Source organism: Cebus imitator, unplaced genomic scaffold, assembly GCF_001604975.1.
Source record: "Cebus imitator isolate Cc_AM_T3 unplaced genomic scaffold, Cebus_imitator-1.0 Scaffold7, whole genome shotgun sequence".
NCBI classification, from domain to species: Eukaryota; Metazoa; Chordata; class Mammalia; order Primates; family Cebidae; genus Cebus; species Cebus imitator.
In genome coordinates, this window is record NW_016107322.1 from 6,155,422 (window position 1) to 6,172,055 (window position 16,634).

General features: G+C 39.4%; 1 protein-coding gene across 11 annotated transcripts in view; it reads right to left on the reverse strand.

Annotated features, from left to right (window-relative positions):
* Positions 1–13,518, reverse strand: part of USP25 (ubiquitin specific peptidase 25) — a 139,582-nt gene extending 126,064 nt beyond the window's left edge. For 9 of the 11 annotated variants that reach the window (XM_017539786.2, XM_037742518.1, XM_017539777.2 and 6 more), the window contains exon 1: positions 13,051–13,518. Coding sequence is in view for 6 of the 11 variants with exons in the window: in XM_017539777.2 (XP_017395266.1) it covers positions 13,051–13,095 (45 nt within the window). In the remaining 5 variants the exon portion in view is untranslated. Of the gene's footprint in view, positions 1–12,800 lie in introns of all 11 variants that reach the window. The other 2 variants (XM_037742513.1, XM_037742508.1) reach the window with 2 other exon arrangements.
* Between the last annotated feature and the right edge of the window lie 3,116 nt (positions 13,519–16,634).

The window sequence follows — 16,634 nt, forward strand, 5'->3', positions numbered from 1 at the left end:
AAAAAAAAAAAAAAAAAAAAAAAAAAACAAAGAATACAATTTTTAAAATGAATAAAGGTGGTAAATAGAGTAAGAAAGTTATTAGAATAACTGAATTTAGCAAAGTTGCAGATAAAAGCTTCACACAGAAAAATCTACCATATTCTATATGCCAGCAAAAAACAATTGAATATAAAACTAAAAAATACCATTTATAATAGTATCAAAAAATGTCAAGTCTAACAAAAGATATACAAAGACCTTTAAATTAAAACATTGGAAAAATAAAACCTAAGTAAATGGAGAAATGTATGTGTTCTTGGATTGAAAGGCTAAAATACTGTTAAGATGTCCAAACAGTCAGAATATATGTATCCAACACAATACCATTCAAAAATCCCAGCAGACTCTTTGTCCAACTGTGTAAAGTGCTTCAGAATTGTATTTGGAAATGCAAAAAGATCTAGAATAGCCAAAACAAATGTCTAACATGAACAAAGTTGAAGGATTTACATTTACCCACTTCAAGACACATTTCAAAGCCACATTAATCAAGACAGTATGGCACAGCATGAGGATAGAAAGGAACAGAGTTCAAAAATAAATCCACTCCGATATAGTCAATTAATTTTCCATAAGGATACCAATTATAATTCAGTGATGAAAGGACAGCTTTTCAAAAGTAGGTGCTGGAACAACTAGATATCCACATGCAACAAATGAGCCTTGACTCCTACACCTCAGAGAGCACACAGGAATTAATTCCAAATGGATCACAAAACTAAAATGACAAAACTTATAGAACAAAACACAGGGAGAAAAAAAGGTTTAAAAACTAAGATTCAAGAAAAAAGTACTAACCATAAAAGTAAATTAAACAATCAATATTAAAATACTTCAGCTTCAAAGAAACTGTTAAGAAAATGCAAATACAAGCCACACACTGGGAGAAAATACTTGTAAATTACATATACATGAAAAAAGACACCCAATATGTGAAGATAGCAACTCAATAGCAAGACAACAACCCAACTAAGAAATTGATAAATCATCTTAACACATTAAAAAGAAGACATAAAAATGGTCAATAAGAAAAAGACAGAGGCCCTGGGTTCCTAGTAGCACTCCTGCAATATCCCCTGCCTGTCTCCCACACCTCCCCCTCCCTCCCTACTTAGAAGCTTAAGGCAGAACAGCAACAGCACTCAGGAAAAGGAGGAGCAGGGAGGGAGGGGAGAATAGGTGGGAAGAGAAAAAGAGGGAGTGGGTGGAGGTGGGGGCAGGGCAGTGGCCCTAAAGTGGTTAGTCAGCCCTCTAGTTTTAGACAGAGAATTCTACTTACTCTTCTGCTCATGCAAGAAATGGTTGGAAGAGCATTGACTTTCATCCAAAAACTGCAGACCCAGCCCGGTGTGGTGGCTCACACCTGTAATCCCAGCACTTTGGGATGCCAAGGCAAGCAGATCACCTGAGGTCAGGAGTTCGAGACTCACCTGGACAACATGGCGAAACCTCATCTCTACTAAAACTACAAAAGTTAGCCAGGTGTGGTGGTGGGCAACTGTAGTCTCAACTACTCAGGATATTGAGGCAGGAGAATCACTTGAACCCAGGAGGTAGGGGCTGCAGTGAGCCAAGATGGCACCACTGCACTCCAGCCTGGGCAACAAGAGCAAAACTCCATCTCAAAACACTGCAGACCCTAGGAGGTCGAGACAGTATGATCACTTGAAGTCAGGCGTTCAAAACCAGCCTGGCCAACATGGCAAAACCCCAACATAAAAATGAGCCAGGCCTGGTGGTGTGCACTTGTAGTCCCAGATACTTGGAAGGCTGAGGCACGACAATTGCTTGAACCAGGGAAGCAGAGTTTACAGTGAGCCAGATTGCACCACTGCACTCCACCCTGGATGACAGTGTGAGACCTCCATCTCAAAAAAAAAAAACCCTGCAGACCCTAAGGTTTGCCTAAGCTAACAACAAGATGGACAAGAACAAGCAAATGGCAACAGCAAACCCCACCAACACTCACACAGTCCTAGGACCATACCTCCTACCTAGCACAGGACTCCATGACCTGAGGGAGCAGCTCTTATCTCTGTAACCCCAGAGGTCTGGATCCCCGACCCACTTTACACCACAGAAACCACACAGCTGACCAAGGTCATCTTATATGCTGCTTTCAGCAACTATGCTGCAGTTCCACATGCTCAGGTACACTGGTGCTCTCCTCCTTCTGCCACCCAGCAAGAATGGAAATACTTTCAGTTCTATAAGTTCCACTGTTTTATGTGACTTCAATTCCTGCCTAACTTGGGAAGAAGCCCAGAAGCCAGTTCTGTGAATCTGCATGATACTACCAAAATTGGCAAAAAGAGTATCCACTGACCCCAACAGGCCTGTGCAGAGCTGCTTCTGATAGCTGCAGAAGACAGGTTCCTAGGCAGGCAGGAAGGTCCCTGGTGAAAGCCAACCTTCAAACCAAAGGCAGTTTAAAGCCTGAAAACCGAGCTGCTGGTTCTAGACACAGATAGAGTCCACGACTGGAGTGATGACTTCTATTCTTTTTGCCCACTCTTTCCCAATCGGTTCTTTCTGAATAATGCTTTTAAACCAATTGAACGATGCCTTTTCCAAGGCTACCTACAGCCCACATCTCCTCATTGCAAACCTGTAAAAACCCTGGACTCAGTGACACAGACGGCACCAGCTTTCAAGGCCTCTCTCACAATGAGGGCTACCCACTTCATGTCCACTCTCATTGTCAAGAGACTGTCTGTTGCTCAATAACATTCTCCTCTGCCTTGCTCACTCACTGGTGTCTGCGTACCTCATTGTTCTTGGTCGCGGGACAAGAATCCAGAACTCGCTGAACAGTGGAAACAAAAACAGCTATAACGCCCTTCTGGCCAGCTTGTGGAGCTGAGGCCGGTGGGCATGAAAAAAGCTGTAACACACTTCTATTTACTGGACTATGGGAGTGATGAGCTGCGACCCCACTGAGGGCCCAGACCTCAAAACATCCCAAGCTAGAGCTGTAACACACCCCTGTTCACCAAGCCATAGGCAGCGGGAACAAACAAGCTCTAACACACCCCCATTCACTGAACTGTGAGCAGCAGGAACAAGAGACAGCTGTGGCATTCCCTGGTGGCTCGGACCTCAGGACTGCCCGGGCAGAAGTTATGACACCTCCTTGGAGTTCCATGGTTGCTGGCGTCTCCGAGTTTTTGAGTTCCATCGCATTCCCCTTGCCTGAAGCTGGAGCTCAGCTGTGGAAGCCACATGTGGTGTGCCGGGTTCCTCCATGGGGTGAGCACATGGGGAGTAGCAGTGGTCATGGAATGTGGGCTGGGGATCAGCCCAGAGCAGCCTGCTGGGCCAAGCAAGCAGAAGGAGCCCAGTGGGTGCAAGCGAAACCTGGGCAGAGGCCCTGCTGGCCTTTCAGGTTTCCGGCTGGCAATGCGGCACCGAGAAAATCTTGTGTCACTTCTTTCCTCCCAAAATTGAGGATTTTAAAACCTGAGGTAGTGGACCATTTCCAGTTTCCTTTCTTTCCATCCTCTTCCTCAGCCCTGCCCTGTTCCATAGCCTTTCTCCAAAGCCCCATGGGAAAACTTCAGGGCCTTCTTGATGAGACACCAGCCCAGAGGCCTCACATGAACACAGAAAACCCCAGACCTTCAAGCGAGTGTTTCTGTAGCTCCACCTTAAGGAACTGAAACACTAATTATGTATGTATTCTGACATGAATTAAGACACAAAACTTTTGTATATGTGAATGCACAGTTGGTTTGCACATTGGTGTTACCATAGCAACAGGTCCTGGCCATTAATGGTACATCATTCCTGGCTCCTCTCTGCACACCCCTCCCCAAAACATCTATGCCACTTCAGTAAGGACATAGCTCTCAGCTCTGCAGCCAATTCTGCCCTGATGACCTAATGCCCTCACCACACACCACCCACTTCCACACTGAACGGCAACAACAAAAACCCAACATGTATAGTGAGTTTTTTCCAATTCAGATTCCTCTTCTTCCCTGTCCTGCAACTGCTCCTCCATGTTCTTTACAAACTTCCAAACCAACTAGTATGCGAAATTATTTTTGTACCTTGTGTAACAAAATATGCATCATAAAGATTTCTCATGTATGTGTGTAATTAATTTTTAAAGAGATAAATTTAATATTTACTTTGAGGCATAATGAGGAAATGAGTTCCCATTTTTCAGCAATGTACCTTTTTAACAGGTGTTTAACCAAAAAAAAACATAAAATTGTGCAATCTCAATTTGTTTTGTGAATGTATTAGCACTTCGTACTAGAGTGTCTTACCTTTAGCCACATCTCTGACATTTTTATCATTTTAAGACTTGGAAGAATGTAGCTATTGCGACTGGTAACATATAAGGTGTTAAAACTGGATAATGTACTAGAAGCAATGTTAAAAAATCATCCTAAACTGGCCAACAAGAACATGAAAGATGTCCAAAATCATTAGTCACTAGGGAAGTATACATTACTACCAGAATGAGGTAATAACAAATGGCTAAAACATAAAAGATTAACAACGCCAGGTGTTGACAAAAATTAGATAACCTGAAATTCTCCTATGTTGTTAATGGGAATGTACAATGGTACAATCAATTTCGATAACAATTTAGTATTATAACAATATACACCTATACATTTGCCCAAGATAAACAGAAATAAGCCTACTCAAAAACCAGCTTACAGATGTACACATAACATTATATATACATAAAAAAGTACATCAAAAAGTATGTGAATGCACAAATGTGAGAATATATATTACTCTGCAGTAAAAAGAAACAAACTGATACATGCAATAAAACATGGCTGAATCTCAAAAGCATTTTACTGAGCAAAAGCACCCAGAGGCAAAAAAAAAAAAAAAAAATTGCATAAACAAGTCTACTTATGTGAAGACCCAGAACAGCCAAAACTAATCTATAGTCATAAAAATCAGATCAACAGTTGCCTGCAATAATGAAGATGTTGATAATGAATGAGAAAGGTGACACAGGACAAATTCCTCTTCCTCTTCTGGAGTGACAGAAATGTTCTGTATGGCCAAATTCATCAAACTATACACTTTCAGTATAAATCATACCACAATAACATTAACTTGAAAAAAGTCAATATGCCAGCTCGGGGGTGGGGGGGCAGGTTGTGCACAAAAGAGGGACAGTATGAATGAGGAACAAAAGAAACTTCCAGGACAATAAGATATTCTATTTCATGTCTAGAATGGTACAAAGTATAATAATCTTAATATATTTATTTAAGTTGTATGTAAGTTTTCATATGCTATAGTTATCTTCCAAAAAAAAAAATCCTTCAGTAATTATTCATACGCAAATACATACAAAGAAAACAAAAACAGCCAGAAAGAGATAAGAAGATTACAACTTTAGCACATACAATTATTTTCCGACTCCTAACGCATCAATTCAACAACTTATTTGCCCCCCACGAGTAAGAGGGGCAAGTAAGTTACCACCTAGCCACCTGAAGCTTTGGGTTTCCATAGACATGTTGACCAGAAAAGCCTGTGGGAGGAGACAGCTCCTCTACAATGAAACATGTTGCTGCAGTAATAGAGAGAAACACCTGAAACAAAAGAATCAAGGTATGTTAAAAGACTCTGCTTCCGTATTAAATTTGGTGTATTGTGATAATTCAATCCCTAAAGGACCCTTGCAGTCAATTTACACAGTGCTAAAGACACTTTTATCCTTAAGAATACTAATTAACTTCGACCAGTGATCCTCAAACATTAAGAGCAGAATAATAATCTGAGGTTCTTAGAAAGCATGCTTTAGCCCAACCCTCAGTGCTTTGAAACAATAGTCTAGGGTGAGGCAAAGAAATCTGTACTTTTAGCAAGCACTACAGATAATTAAGACAGTCCACAAAAACTATACTATAAAAAACTCTGATCTAAACCTTTAGTAACAAGACTAAGGAAACAAGGAAAATATTGCTGGACATTTAAAATATCTAGCAGTTGAGAGAACCAAAAACTAAAAATAAAGCAGATGGTCTGTACTGAAGCAGAGTTAAGAGGCAAAAAAGAGAAAACTGAAAAATTACTTATCACATACATAAAACATGTCATGACAAGGATGATCTTCTTGGAAATTAAAGTCTGTCAAAATAAATGCAGGGCATCATCCTTTTATAAAGTCAACTTCCACATCATCTACTTGCCCACATTACATAGTGCCATTCCTAAACTCGATTTCACAAGGCAAATTTGGTCTTTCATACATAATAAAAATCAATGATTACATTTATAGGAAAATGGCAGGCCACTGCTGCTGGTCAGTGCTTAATGTAATTCAATGACATTAGAGAGCAAAATTATGCTCGGTGTCAGAGGAAGAAAGACCCTGTAACCACCCTTACTCTAAGCACATCAGGGCAGAAATCAATGATTGTGGAGTGGCCCCTGAAGAAAACTAGGGCCACAAATTAAATTTAAAAAAAAAAAAAGTCCCCTACCTGACTTCACAGAACCTAAGATGACAGAGAAGAGACTGACAAACTACCAGCACCCTTCCCCCACCACAACCAGGATACTTAGAGTGAAAGCTTAAACAAAGGTCACCAGGACCCAAAAAAAAAAGTACATGCAAACATCACAATTGAAAATACTACAATATCTTGTAAACAGAGCCTATTTTCTAAGTCTGTACAACTAATACATGTAAATATTTCAGAAATGCATAAGGTACAAAAGTGGTGACTGCCTTTTTAAATCAGCAACAACAACAAAAAAATACTCATTATCACTTCTAATCAATGTTTATTGGAAGTATTTGATAGTACAGAAAAAAATGAAAGTACAGGCACAAAAATTGAAAGTATTATACATAAGTAAAATGTATTGTTTAATCACGATATGATCTTTTACACAGAAAGTGCAAAATAGTCTCTGGAAAAGGTATAAGAAACATTTAGCAAGGTGGCTAGATATAAAATTAATATACAAAAGACAACTGTATTTGAATACACTAATAAATTTTTAAAAGCACCACCATGTAACAGTTAGCAGAAATTATCAACTACCTAAAACAAAAGATGTATAAGAATTTCATGTTAAATTATAAACCATGAAAGATATTAAACATGACCTAAAAAAAAAAAACAGAAGTATATCCTGCTCACCCTGTATCATAAAGATGTTAATAATCCCAAATTGATCCACAGATTCAATGAAATTAATCAAAAAGCCAGATGATCTGAAAAAACTTGGTATGATTATTCTAAAATTTCTAAGGAAAACTGTCACCTCTGGAAAAAAGGAACGAAGGCAAAGAACTGTCTTATCGTCCAGTATGAGAGATTACTCTAAAGCAACAACTATAAAGACAGGATGATATTCACAAAATGACTGATGAAAAAGAATGAGTCAAGGAAATGGCAAAAAAACATTTTGCATTAAATTTTTGTATATGACAAAGATGGCATACCAATTCAGTAGGAGAGAGCATTAATTTTTCAATAAAGTAAGGTTAACAAAAGAAATTTTATAAATCATATATAGGTTGTTGCACAGTCTTCGAATGTAGTGCAATGAAACTAAATACCAACAATTAAAAGAATACTTCAAAAATATCTTGCAAAGCAAACTTTTAAAAAACTTTTAATAATGAAAGGAAAAGGAAGTTAAATCCAATAGAAAATAGATGAAAATTCACAGCTCAAAATGTTTTTCATCATTAAATATGATAAATTCATGTAAATGTTGAATTCAGGCTATAAAAAGAACAATAAACACCAGAAAGAGTAGAAATCTAAAATTAAAGATGAAAAGTAAAAATTAAAAAATTAGAAAAAAAATAAAGGAATAATTTTGGAATGACCAAAGAAATAAGATCAGCATCTGGCAAACACTACTGAAAACAAAACAAACAGGGATTTAAAAAATTGGCATGTCTATACTGTATACACACGCACAGATTTAGCAGAAAATTTTAGACCAATAAATACAGAAACCTCAATGAAATTTAAAATTTTCTAGAACTGTAAAACTTTTAAAATTTGACCCTAAAATACACAGAAAATGTAAAAGACAATGAGCAAAATTTGGAAACCTTGCCTAAAATTTGCTGTAAATGAGCAGCTCAGCCCTGATATAATCACATTCACCAAATCTTCAAAGTAACATGTACTTTAGTTGAACAATATCTAATTTTTCAAATCAAAAAGGACTATAGGCCATCAATTTTGAATGACTCTACCCAATCCTAAACAATTCCAAAAGCACAGGAAAACACAGAAAGACTTCTAATCATTTTATGAGCTAACCTTATATTAATAGCCCTCATGGACACAGCAAATCTTATAACTAATCTCATTAAAGAATCCAAGGTGGACTGGTTCCAGGACCCCCAAAGATGCCAAAATCTTTGAGTGTTCAAGTCCCTTATATAAAATGATGTATTTCCATGTAACTTACACATCCACACATCCTCCAGTATACTTTAGATCATTTCTATATTACTTGTATACCTAACACAGTGTAAATGCTACATAAATAGTTGTTATACTGTATTGTTTAGGGAATAATGGCCAAAATAAGACTGTACATGTTCAGTACAGATGCAACAATGCTTTATTTTTTTCCAGAATATTTTCAATCTACAGTTGGTTGAATTTATGCAGATACAGAAGGCCAATTGTATACCAAATTCTAGGCTTAAATTTATATTAAATACAGAAATATATTAAAATAGTACAGCAACATTACCAAATAGGGTTTTATCAGAAATTCAAGGACAGCCAAACCGATATGGCATTGCAGTTAAGAGCAGGGATTTGTCCATCATGTGACTTTTGAGTTTAAACCCGACCCTTAACACATGCCAGAGATGAAATACTGCTTTAGTTCTCCAATACTGTTTCCTCAGCTTCAGTAAGAAGGGAAAAAATAGTACTCACTTCATAAGGTGGTTGGGAGGATTAAATGAAAAAAGTTTGTAAGAAGACTTAGCACAGTGCCTTCAACAGATTATATAGTAAATATTCATATATCTTACATACAAATGGTTCTTGTATTATGACATATAAAATATCACCTCATTCACTGCAAAAAAAGACATGATAGTCAACATTTAAATCTAGTTTTGAAACATTTATAAAACTTAGGAATGTAAGAAAATGTTCATATCATAAGGAAACAATATATAACAGAAACAAATTGGAGTAGCATTCTGTAATCTTAAAGTAATACGTCATATAAATTATTATTTATACGAGAAAGAGGTCAGAATATTAAGTATTTGTAAAGGATATGGACTGTATATATAATATTGAAGAAAATCAAAAGAATATAAGAAATGATGTGAATTCATTAAAAGGCTGGATACAATGTGAGTATACAAGTCAAAATTAGGTACAAAAGGGAAAGAATAAGAAAAGGAATAAGCAGCTGGAACCCTATTTCTGTGCCCAAATCAAGACTTAGACTAACAATAAGATAAACTGATTCCTAATAAAGAATATCCCCTTTATGTAACATTTAAAGTGACTTAAGTACTGTTAACTACCAAATGCTCTATGGTAATGTTTTATAAACTTAGATGATCCTAAATTGGAAAATACATGTTATTTTAACTAGGACATTTACCCTGAATCCAGTCTGTATTGTTTTTACAAGTTTTAACTATGACGTTGGTTGATCTGTGACAACCTTCCCACCTGACCCTCATCTTTCCAGGAATTAAGTGAAAGTGGACTGTAGATCTGTGAGATTGCTCTGCCTCCATCTTATACTTTTTTTATGCTCCCTATACAGAATGCTTGCTTAGGGCCATTAAACAATCTAAAGAAGTTGCTCACATCTCATCATACTAATGTTAAGGCATTAAAAGAACCTTCCGGGTAAAGACTTGCCCAAGGTCACAAAAAGGTGGTTGGGATCTATCCCACATCCTGTCTTTTCACTACACTGCCTATTCTCCTAGCATGAGCAGTTTTTCAAGCTTTCATTATTACTTTTTTTTTTAACAGAAAGGTTGTCATTTTGTTGCCCAGGCTGGTTTTGAACTCCTGGCTTCAAGGGACCCTCCCACCTCAGCCTTCCAAAGTGCTGGGATTACAAGCATGAGCCACCACACCCACCCAGCCTCATCATTTTTTAATTTTTAAATTTCAAGATTCAGTTAGGAAACTAAGTACTGTACCTACATTCCTTTTGGAAACCATTCACTTACTTCATCAAATATTTGCTGAGTCCTACTATGTGTAAAGAACTGTTCTAAGCCTTAGAGTGAAACAATATATTGTATTCAACTCAGAAGGATGCATTTCCTTTCAATAGTATCCTGTTCATTTAACTCTGTAAATTAATTTGGTCCCTGGGAGCAAACCTCCTACTAATACTACCCTAAAGAATCCTCACTTGGTTCATCTGGTTAGATAGATGGGAGGGGGGAGGGGAAGATCCTCATTTGGAACTTGAATCTATGTATCAAATTTCTTAGATCTAAGGCTCCTACACCTAGGTAAATATGAAGCACAAAGACTGAAGACACATGTTCAAGACCAAAATTATTACAGGATTTAGCTAATCTGCTGCCAACTGCACCTCACCTGAAATATCTAAACCGCAGAAAAGCAGCTTTCTGCAGTTTTACTACATCTCATAAGTCCTTGGGTTGGCCAAGCTCCAGCAATCAAGCAAAGAACACATCAAAGGGAAAAGGTGGCCCCTTGTCTCATCAAACTACATTGTGACAATGGCCGATGAATTCTGTAGGTGAACAAAAAACCCATGAAAGTTCTGTGCAGTGTGGTGCTGCAAACAACAACAAAAAATCTACATCCGCCTGCAAAATAATAGTTTTAAAAAATCTTAAAAATATAGGAAACCAGATTACCAAAATATAGCTATTTACTTAAAATTTTAAAACACATATGTACAATTTTTTAAGGTGAGAATAAAAACTGGCTAAAATGTTAGCTCTACAATATACACTATACACCTCTCCTTTTACAGATAACCCATAAAGTGTCTAAGTAAAAACAGTTTCACTTTTGTTTCTTCGAAGTGTAAAGTTCACTTCCTAGTTACTAGCTTGATGGATTTAGATCTCTCAACTTATTGAGGTATATGGCTTATTTATATCCATGTAAATATTTTTAAATAGTTCTAATATGAGTAACAAAGTAATTGTGTATTAACATGGAAAGCAAACACATTTAAGTGTTTCTTTTGTAAAACAATCTAAATATCATTAAAAGTTTCGCTAAAAGAATTCCCCAATAGCAGTGAAATAAATGATCTGAAACACACCTGTACTAAATGATAATATTTTGAATTAATTACTGCTCCCTTTGTGTGGGGAGAGACTCATTAAACTAGGAAATTGGACGTGACAGGCAAGATCACTCTTTCGTTGATTCTTGATTCTACAATTTTATGCATAACCTCTGAACCATGCAATAGAGTCTGCATAGTCATTCAATGCAGTTTAGACAAAATCAATTGGAAAAAAAAAAAAATTCACAAACTTACAAAGTTATTCCCTGTTCAAACTTAGGAGATGTGAAAAATTTACATTTCTCACTTTTAAACAGATTTTAATATCCAACATTGAAGACAATTGTAAACAAATGGTACGAAACACATTAAATATTGCTTAGTATTCATATGACCATGTAATCTTTCCTAAGCCTTAAGTCTTTAAAAACTAAACTTGAAGGTATTCAAGATAGAATAGGGAAGATTAGGAAGTAAACTCTTTTAAACTCTCAGTATTAAGTCTTGAATTATTTCACTGCAAATAAAGTGCAGTGTGCAATATCCGTCTAACTTTACCAGTAATATCAACTAACATACAAGTCTCAAAAACAACTTTCCCAACCTGCCTAAAATAACAATGCACTATCCTTGCTTTCCAAACTTCTTGAGTATCTTCAATTACTTTAAGGTCGTATCATACAATTCTAAAAATAATCTCAAAGCAAAAATGTAGCAGGCTGTATGTAGACAGCCCATGTTAGTACAGTAAGTCTTATTCTCAAGTCAAGCACAGGTAGGATATTACCACACCAAAACTCCAACAGGGTGGGGCATTCATTACTCACCCAGATAAACCAAACACAACTGAGGTGGTTGATCACAGTAAACCCTAATTATCCCCGTAATTCCAACACGACTAAGGGTTTGCCCAAAATGCTTTTCACGCGAATGAAACATTAAAAAAAGAAATTAAGTCATGGCCAACTACTCTTCAGAATATGGGGCAAGCCATGATAGCGCACTTAAGATTCTGAAAGCAAAATCTAAAACGGTACAATGATGTCTCACGATTCACTTTAAAGATACAAAGCTTCTGTTTTCTTTAGTGAGTGACCATTTAAATGTGTGACTGATGCAAGAGAAAAGGGTGAAGGAAGGAACAAGGTCAAACTTAGGGGACAAAAGATTCCTGGAATAACATAGCCAGAAAGGTTTCCTCTCTTAGGGACAGTTTCTACATTGAGAAAAAATAAGAGGAGGAGGAGGAAGAAAAGGAAACCTTAAAAGGAAAAGAAACCAAGCAAACCACCTACTTCTAAATAGAGTTCACCTGGTCAACATGCCTGCCCCGCAAGGCAGGTGATTCGATTTTGGTGGAGACCGTTTTTGCAAAATAGCAGGCCTGGAACACTACCACCTTAGAAAGACAAAATGGGTTCAGAAAGGATGACAACCGGCTATTCTTTTTTATTTAACGGAGAGAATAAAGTTTCATTAAGAAGCCACAAAGAGCACTGTAGGAATGTGAGGGTCGCTCTCAATACCTGGCACCGTCTGCTACGGGAAAACAATCGGCAGAAGGAAGTGGACTCAAGCCGGCAAACTACACTCTGCCTCCCACACACAGCGGGGCACCGGGCGCGACGCCCCCGAAGCGATGGGCAGGGGCCGGGGGTGACGGGGGAGGAAGCCGGGGACGGCGGCGGCGGCGAGGCCCGGGCGCCCGGCCGCGGCGGGAGAGGACAGCCCGTCGGAAGGAGGAGTGGGGCCCGCCGGCTCGCGGGCTCGCCTCACCTTCTGCGCCGCGCTCTGCTGCAGCACGTTCTGCTCCACGGTCATGGCCCCCGCGGCGGCGGCGGCGCCCGGCTCCTCGCGCCTCCGCCCGCCCTGGCTGCCGCGCTCCGCCGAGCTCCAGGGAGCGGCGCGGACGGCCGGGGAGGACGGCGCCCGCGCCAGACAGGCGCGAAGCCGATGGCAGCCGGGGTGCGCGGGCAGGCGGCGAAGCGCCGACTGCGAGGGCCACGGCGGCCGCCCCACGTCTCCACGCGGCCCGCCTCAGCGCTGCTCGTCCGCGGCGGCCGGGGCCATGAGCGGGCGGCGGACGCCGGGGCGCGGGAGGGCGCGAGCCAACCGGGCAGCGTCACGCGTTCGCGCGCTCCTTGGCCGGCGGCTCCCGGGCCGCTGCAGGGAAGGGAGAGAGGGGACAGAGGGAGCGGCCGCCCGGAATGGCGCTGCCCTCCTCCCTCCGCGAGTCCTCCTCCCTCCCCTCCCCCACGCGCCGTCCCCGCCTCCGCCCCCGCCCCCGCCCGGCGGCTCCTCCCCCGCAGAGCCCCGCCCGCCGGCCGCCCTAACCCTACATTGTGACCCGCGGGCGGCGGGGCAGGGCGGGGCCACCGTGGAGCCCCACCCCTCCCAGCGCGGGCCCGGCGTTCCCGGGTGGGGCGAGGGCGCGCCTGGCTGCCGGGCCCGGGAGCCGCCCCTGCGGCAGGTTGCGCGACGCCGGCGCTGGGCTCCGCGAAGCTCGGCTGGAGGCCGGAGGGCAGCGTGCCTCCCTGTGCTCAGGGCTGTCGGATCCCTAGCTTGCCCAAAGCCTCCAAAGCAAACATTTCCCTGCATGCCCATAACGTCCCAAAACTACACAGGGTCCCAAACTCCGGCCCCTTTCTGTGTCACGCGTTCTCTTCCTGGCCTTTCTAGGAATTTCACAAGCAGTGAACTTGCCTGAAGGGAAAAGTCAAATAAGCAAAGGGTTGCCAGAAATCTTTATGCTGGGAATTACTTTTCTTCTTAACTAATCATTACGTAAATGAATATGGACATCTATCTACTTCATTCATTCGAATATGTGTCAGTCACTGCTGGGCTCTGGAAAAAATGAAGTTTATTTTCCCAAGACTAAATGTGAATGAAATAGGATCTATGCAGCAAACAACCTTATAACAATATCACTGCCTAGATAATACACAAATCTAATATCCCAGTTGCCAAATTAAGCAAACAATTAACTATCGTGCATGGAATACTTGACTATATATGGAATTGTAAGGAAAACCTGTCGTTAAAAAAGCAATCTCTAGAGGCAAAAATATCTCAAGTTCCAGGAGCTAATCTGGGGACTGAGGTGAGAGTGAAGCAGTGTGAAGAAAGAAATTATAAATGCATATTGTTACAAATAGAATACACTTGAAAATCCAGGTATAATTTTTAATCCAATGAGAAGGAGAGCAAGCTTGGTGTGGATAGTAGAAAAGTTCCTTTTAAAAGTTTCCTTTCTTTTTAAAGAATAAGTGTGCTAATAACTTTGTTAAGCCCTATCTTATGCAGCTGTTAGACATGCCATGCTTATAGGCAGTAGTACATTCTTTGTCCTTGTACTTTGACCAAGATATCTGTGGTGGACGCGCTTACAGGCATGTCCCAGCTCTCCATTGTTTTACCTGTTTAGAAAAGTTTTAAATTATTAGCCAATCGAGTTGTAGTTTAGATTTTGAGGTCTAGCTCCAGCCAACAGAGATCAGACACAGGAGTAAGGAAGACCTCAAATGTGTAAGGGATAAATTTGTGTTTTCCTTTGCTCATTGTACTGTCATGGCACAATGGCTAGCTAATGGACCCTTCTTGCAGTCTAGGAAGTAAAAATTGCGTTGCTGAAAGATCCTTTATCTCAGTGCTAATTTTTCTTTGCAGCACTGAGTATCTATTTCCGACATCCATTTCCAACACTTGCTAAATGATAATTGAAATAGCACTGCTGTTATTTAATAATCATGGATTATAGTAGCTCTTAAGGCTCTGTAACAGTTCTATTCACTTTACAAACACTTTGGATCTGCAGCTTGGATATCCTGAACCACCTGTTGTCATCTTTTCCTTGAATCTTCATATTTGTTGACGCATTTTATTTTTAACTAATTGCAGACTTTAAAAAATCATGAAACGGTTGGAAACAGAAATGTAGGAATACTGTGACAGCTCTAATCCCATGTATCCCTTTTTTTATAACTCTGAAACCCAAGAAGGGTGACCTGTCAAAGAAAGCTTATTAGAACACATTTTTCCTAATTTATAGACCAAAGTTTCTTCTTTTCCTTGTTTATATGCTAACTTCTTTTTTCTCCATATTATAGGGTTTTGGTTTGGGTTTTTTTTTTTTTTTTTTTTTTTTTTTTATGATGGTTTTTCTTTATTTTTTCCAGACTCATTCTTTTTAAATCAGGCTTATACTAAACTGTAATTTCAAGAATTTGTCAATACATTTCTCTGAGTTAAATTTTTTAGTTCCATACCAAAAATAAAATTTTTTAAATGATCTTACTAGAACCTAATAGAGAATCACCAATAGAGCTTTTATAAGGTAAGCATATTTGCCCACTGAGACCATTCATTTTCAGCTTACTTCTGATGGTTTTCTACTTACTCAACACTTCTTTAAATATTTTTAACTGTTGTATTGAAGAACATTGTGAAGAAAATTTCAAGTTTCCTCATAGGCATTCCTTTTTGGAAAGCTTATGATTGGAATGAATAATTAGAGAATGGAAATTTGAGAAATTGAGATAAATTGGCACACAAAACCCATCGCTGGGATTTCCTAATTTATTTTTAAAATTTGTCCTATGACAATTATGTTGTATGAGTCAGCTTTAGTATGCATGTTTGTTGGAATTATATGTTCTCAAGATATTATTTAATAACTTCTTATCCAAAGGATTATAAATCGTTCTACTATAAGGACACATGCAAACAAATGTTCATTGCAGCACTGTTTACAATAGCAAAGACCTGGAACCAACCCAAATGCCCATTGATGATAGACTGGACAGGGAAAATGTGGCACATATACACCATGGAATATTATGCAACCATCATATACACCATGGAATATTATGCAACCATCAAAAACGATGGGTTCGTGTCCTTTGTAGGGACATGGATGAACCTGGAAACCATCATTCTCAGCAAACTGACACAAAAACAGAAAATCAAACTCCACATGTTCTCACTCATAGGTGGTTGTTAAACAATAAGAACACATGGACACAGGGAGGGGAGCATCACACACTGGGGTCTGTTGGGGGGAAATAGGGGAGGGACAGTGGGGGGTGGGGAGTTGGGGAGAGATAGCATGGGGAGAAATACCAGATATAGGTGAAGGGGAGGAAGGCAGCAAATCACGCTGCCATGTGTGTACCTATGCAAGAATCTTGAATATTCTTCACATGTACCCCAAAACCTAAAATGCAATAAAAATATATATATATATTATTTAATAACTTCTAAACTGCTGCCTTACTCTATATTGTTGACATTCAGGTAAAAATGGTAAGTGACATATTTCATATAATATGAAATATTTTGTGTGTAACACTGCTATGGTT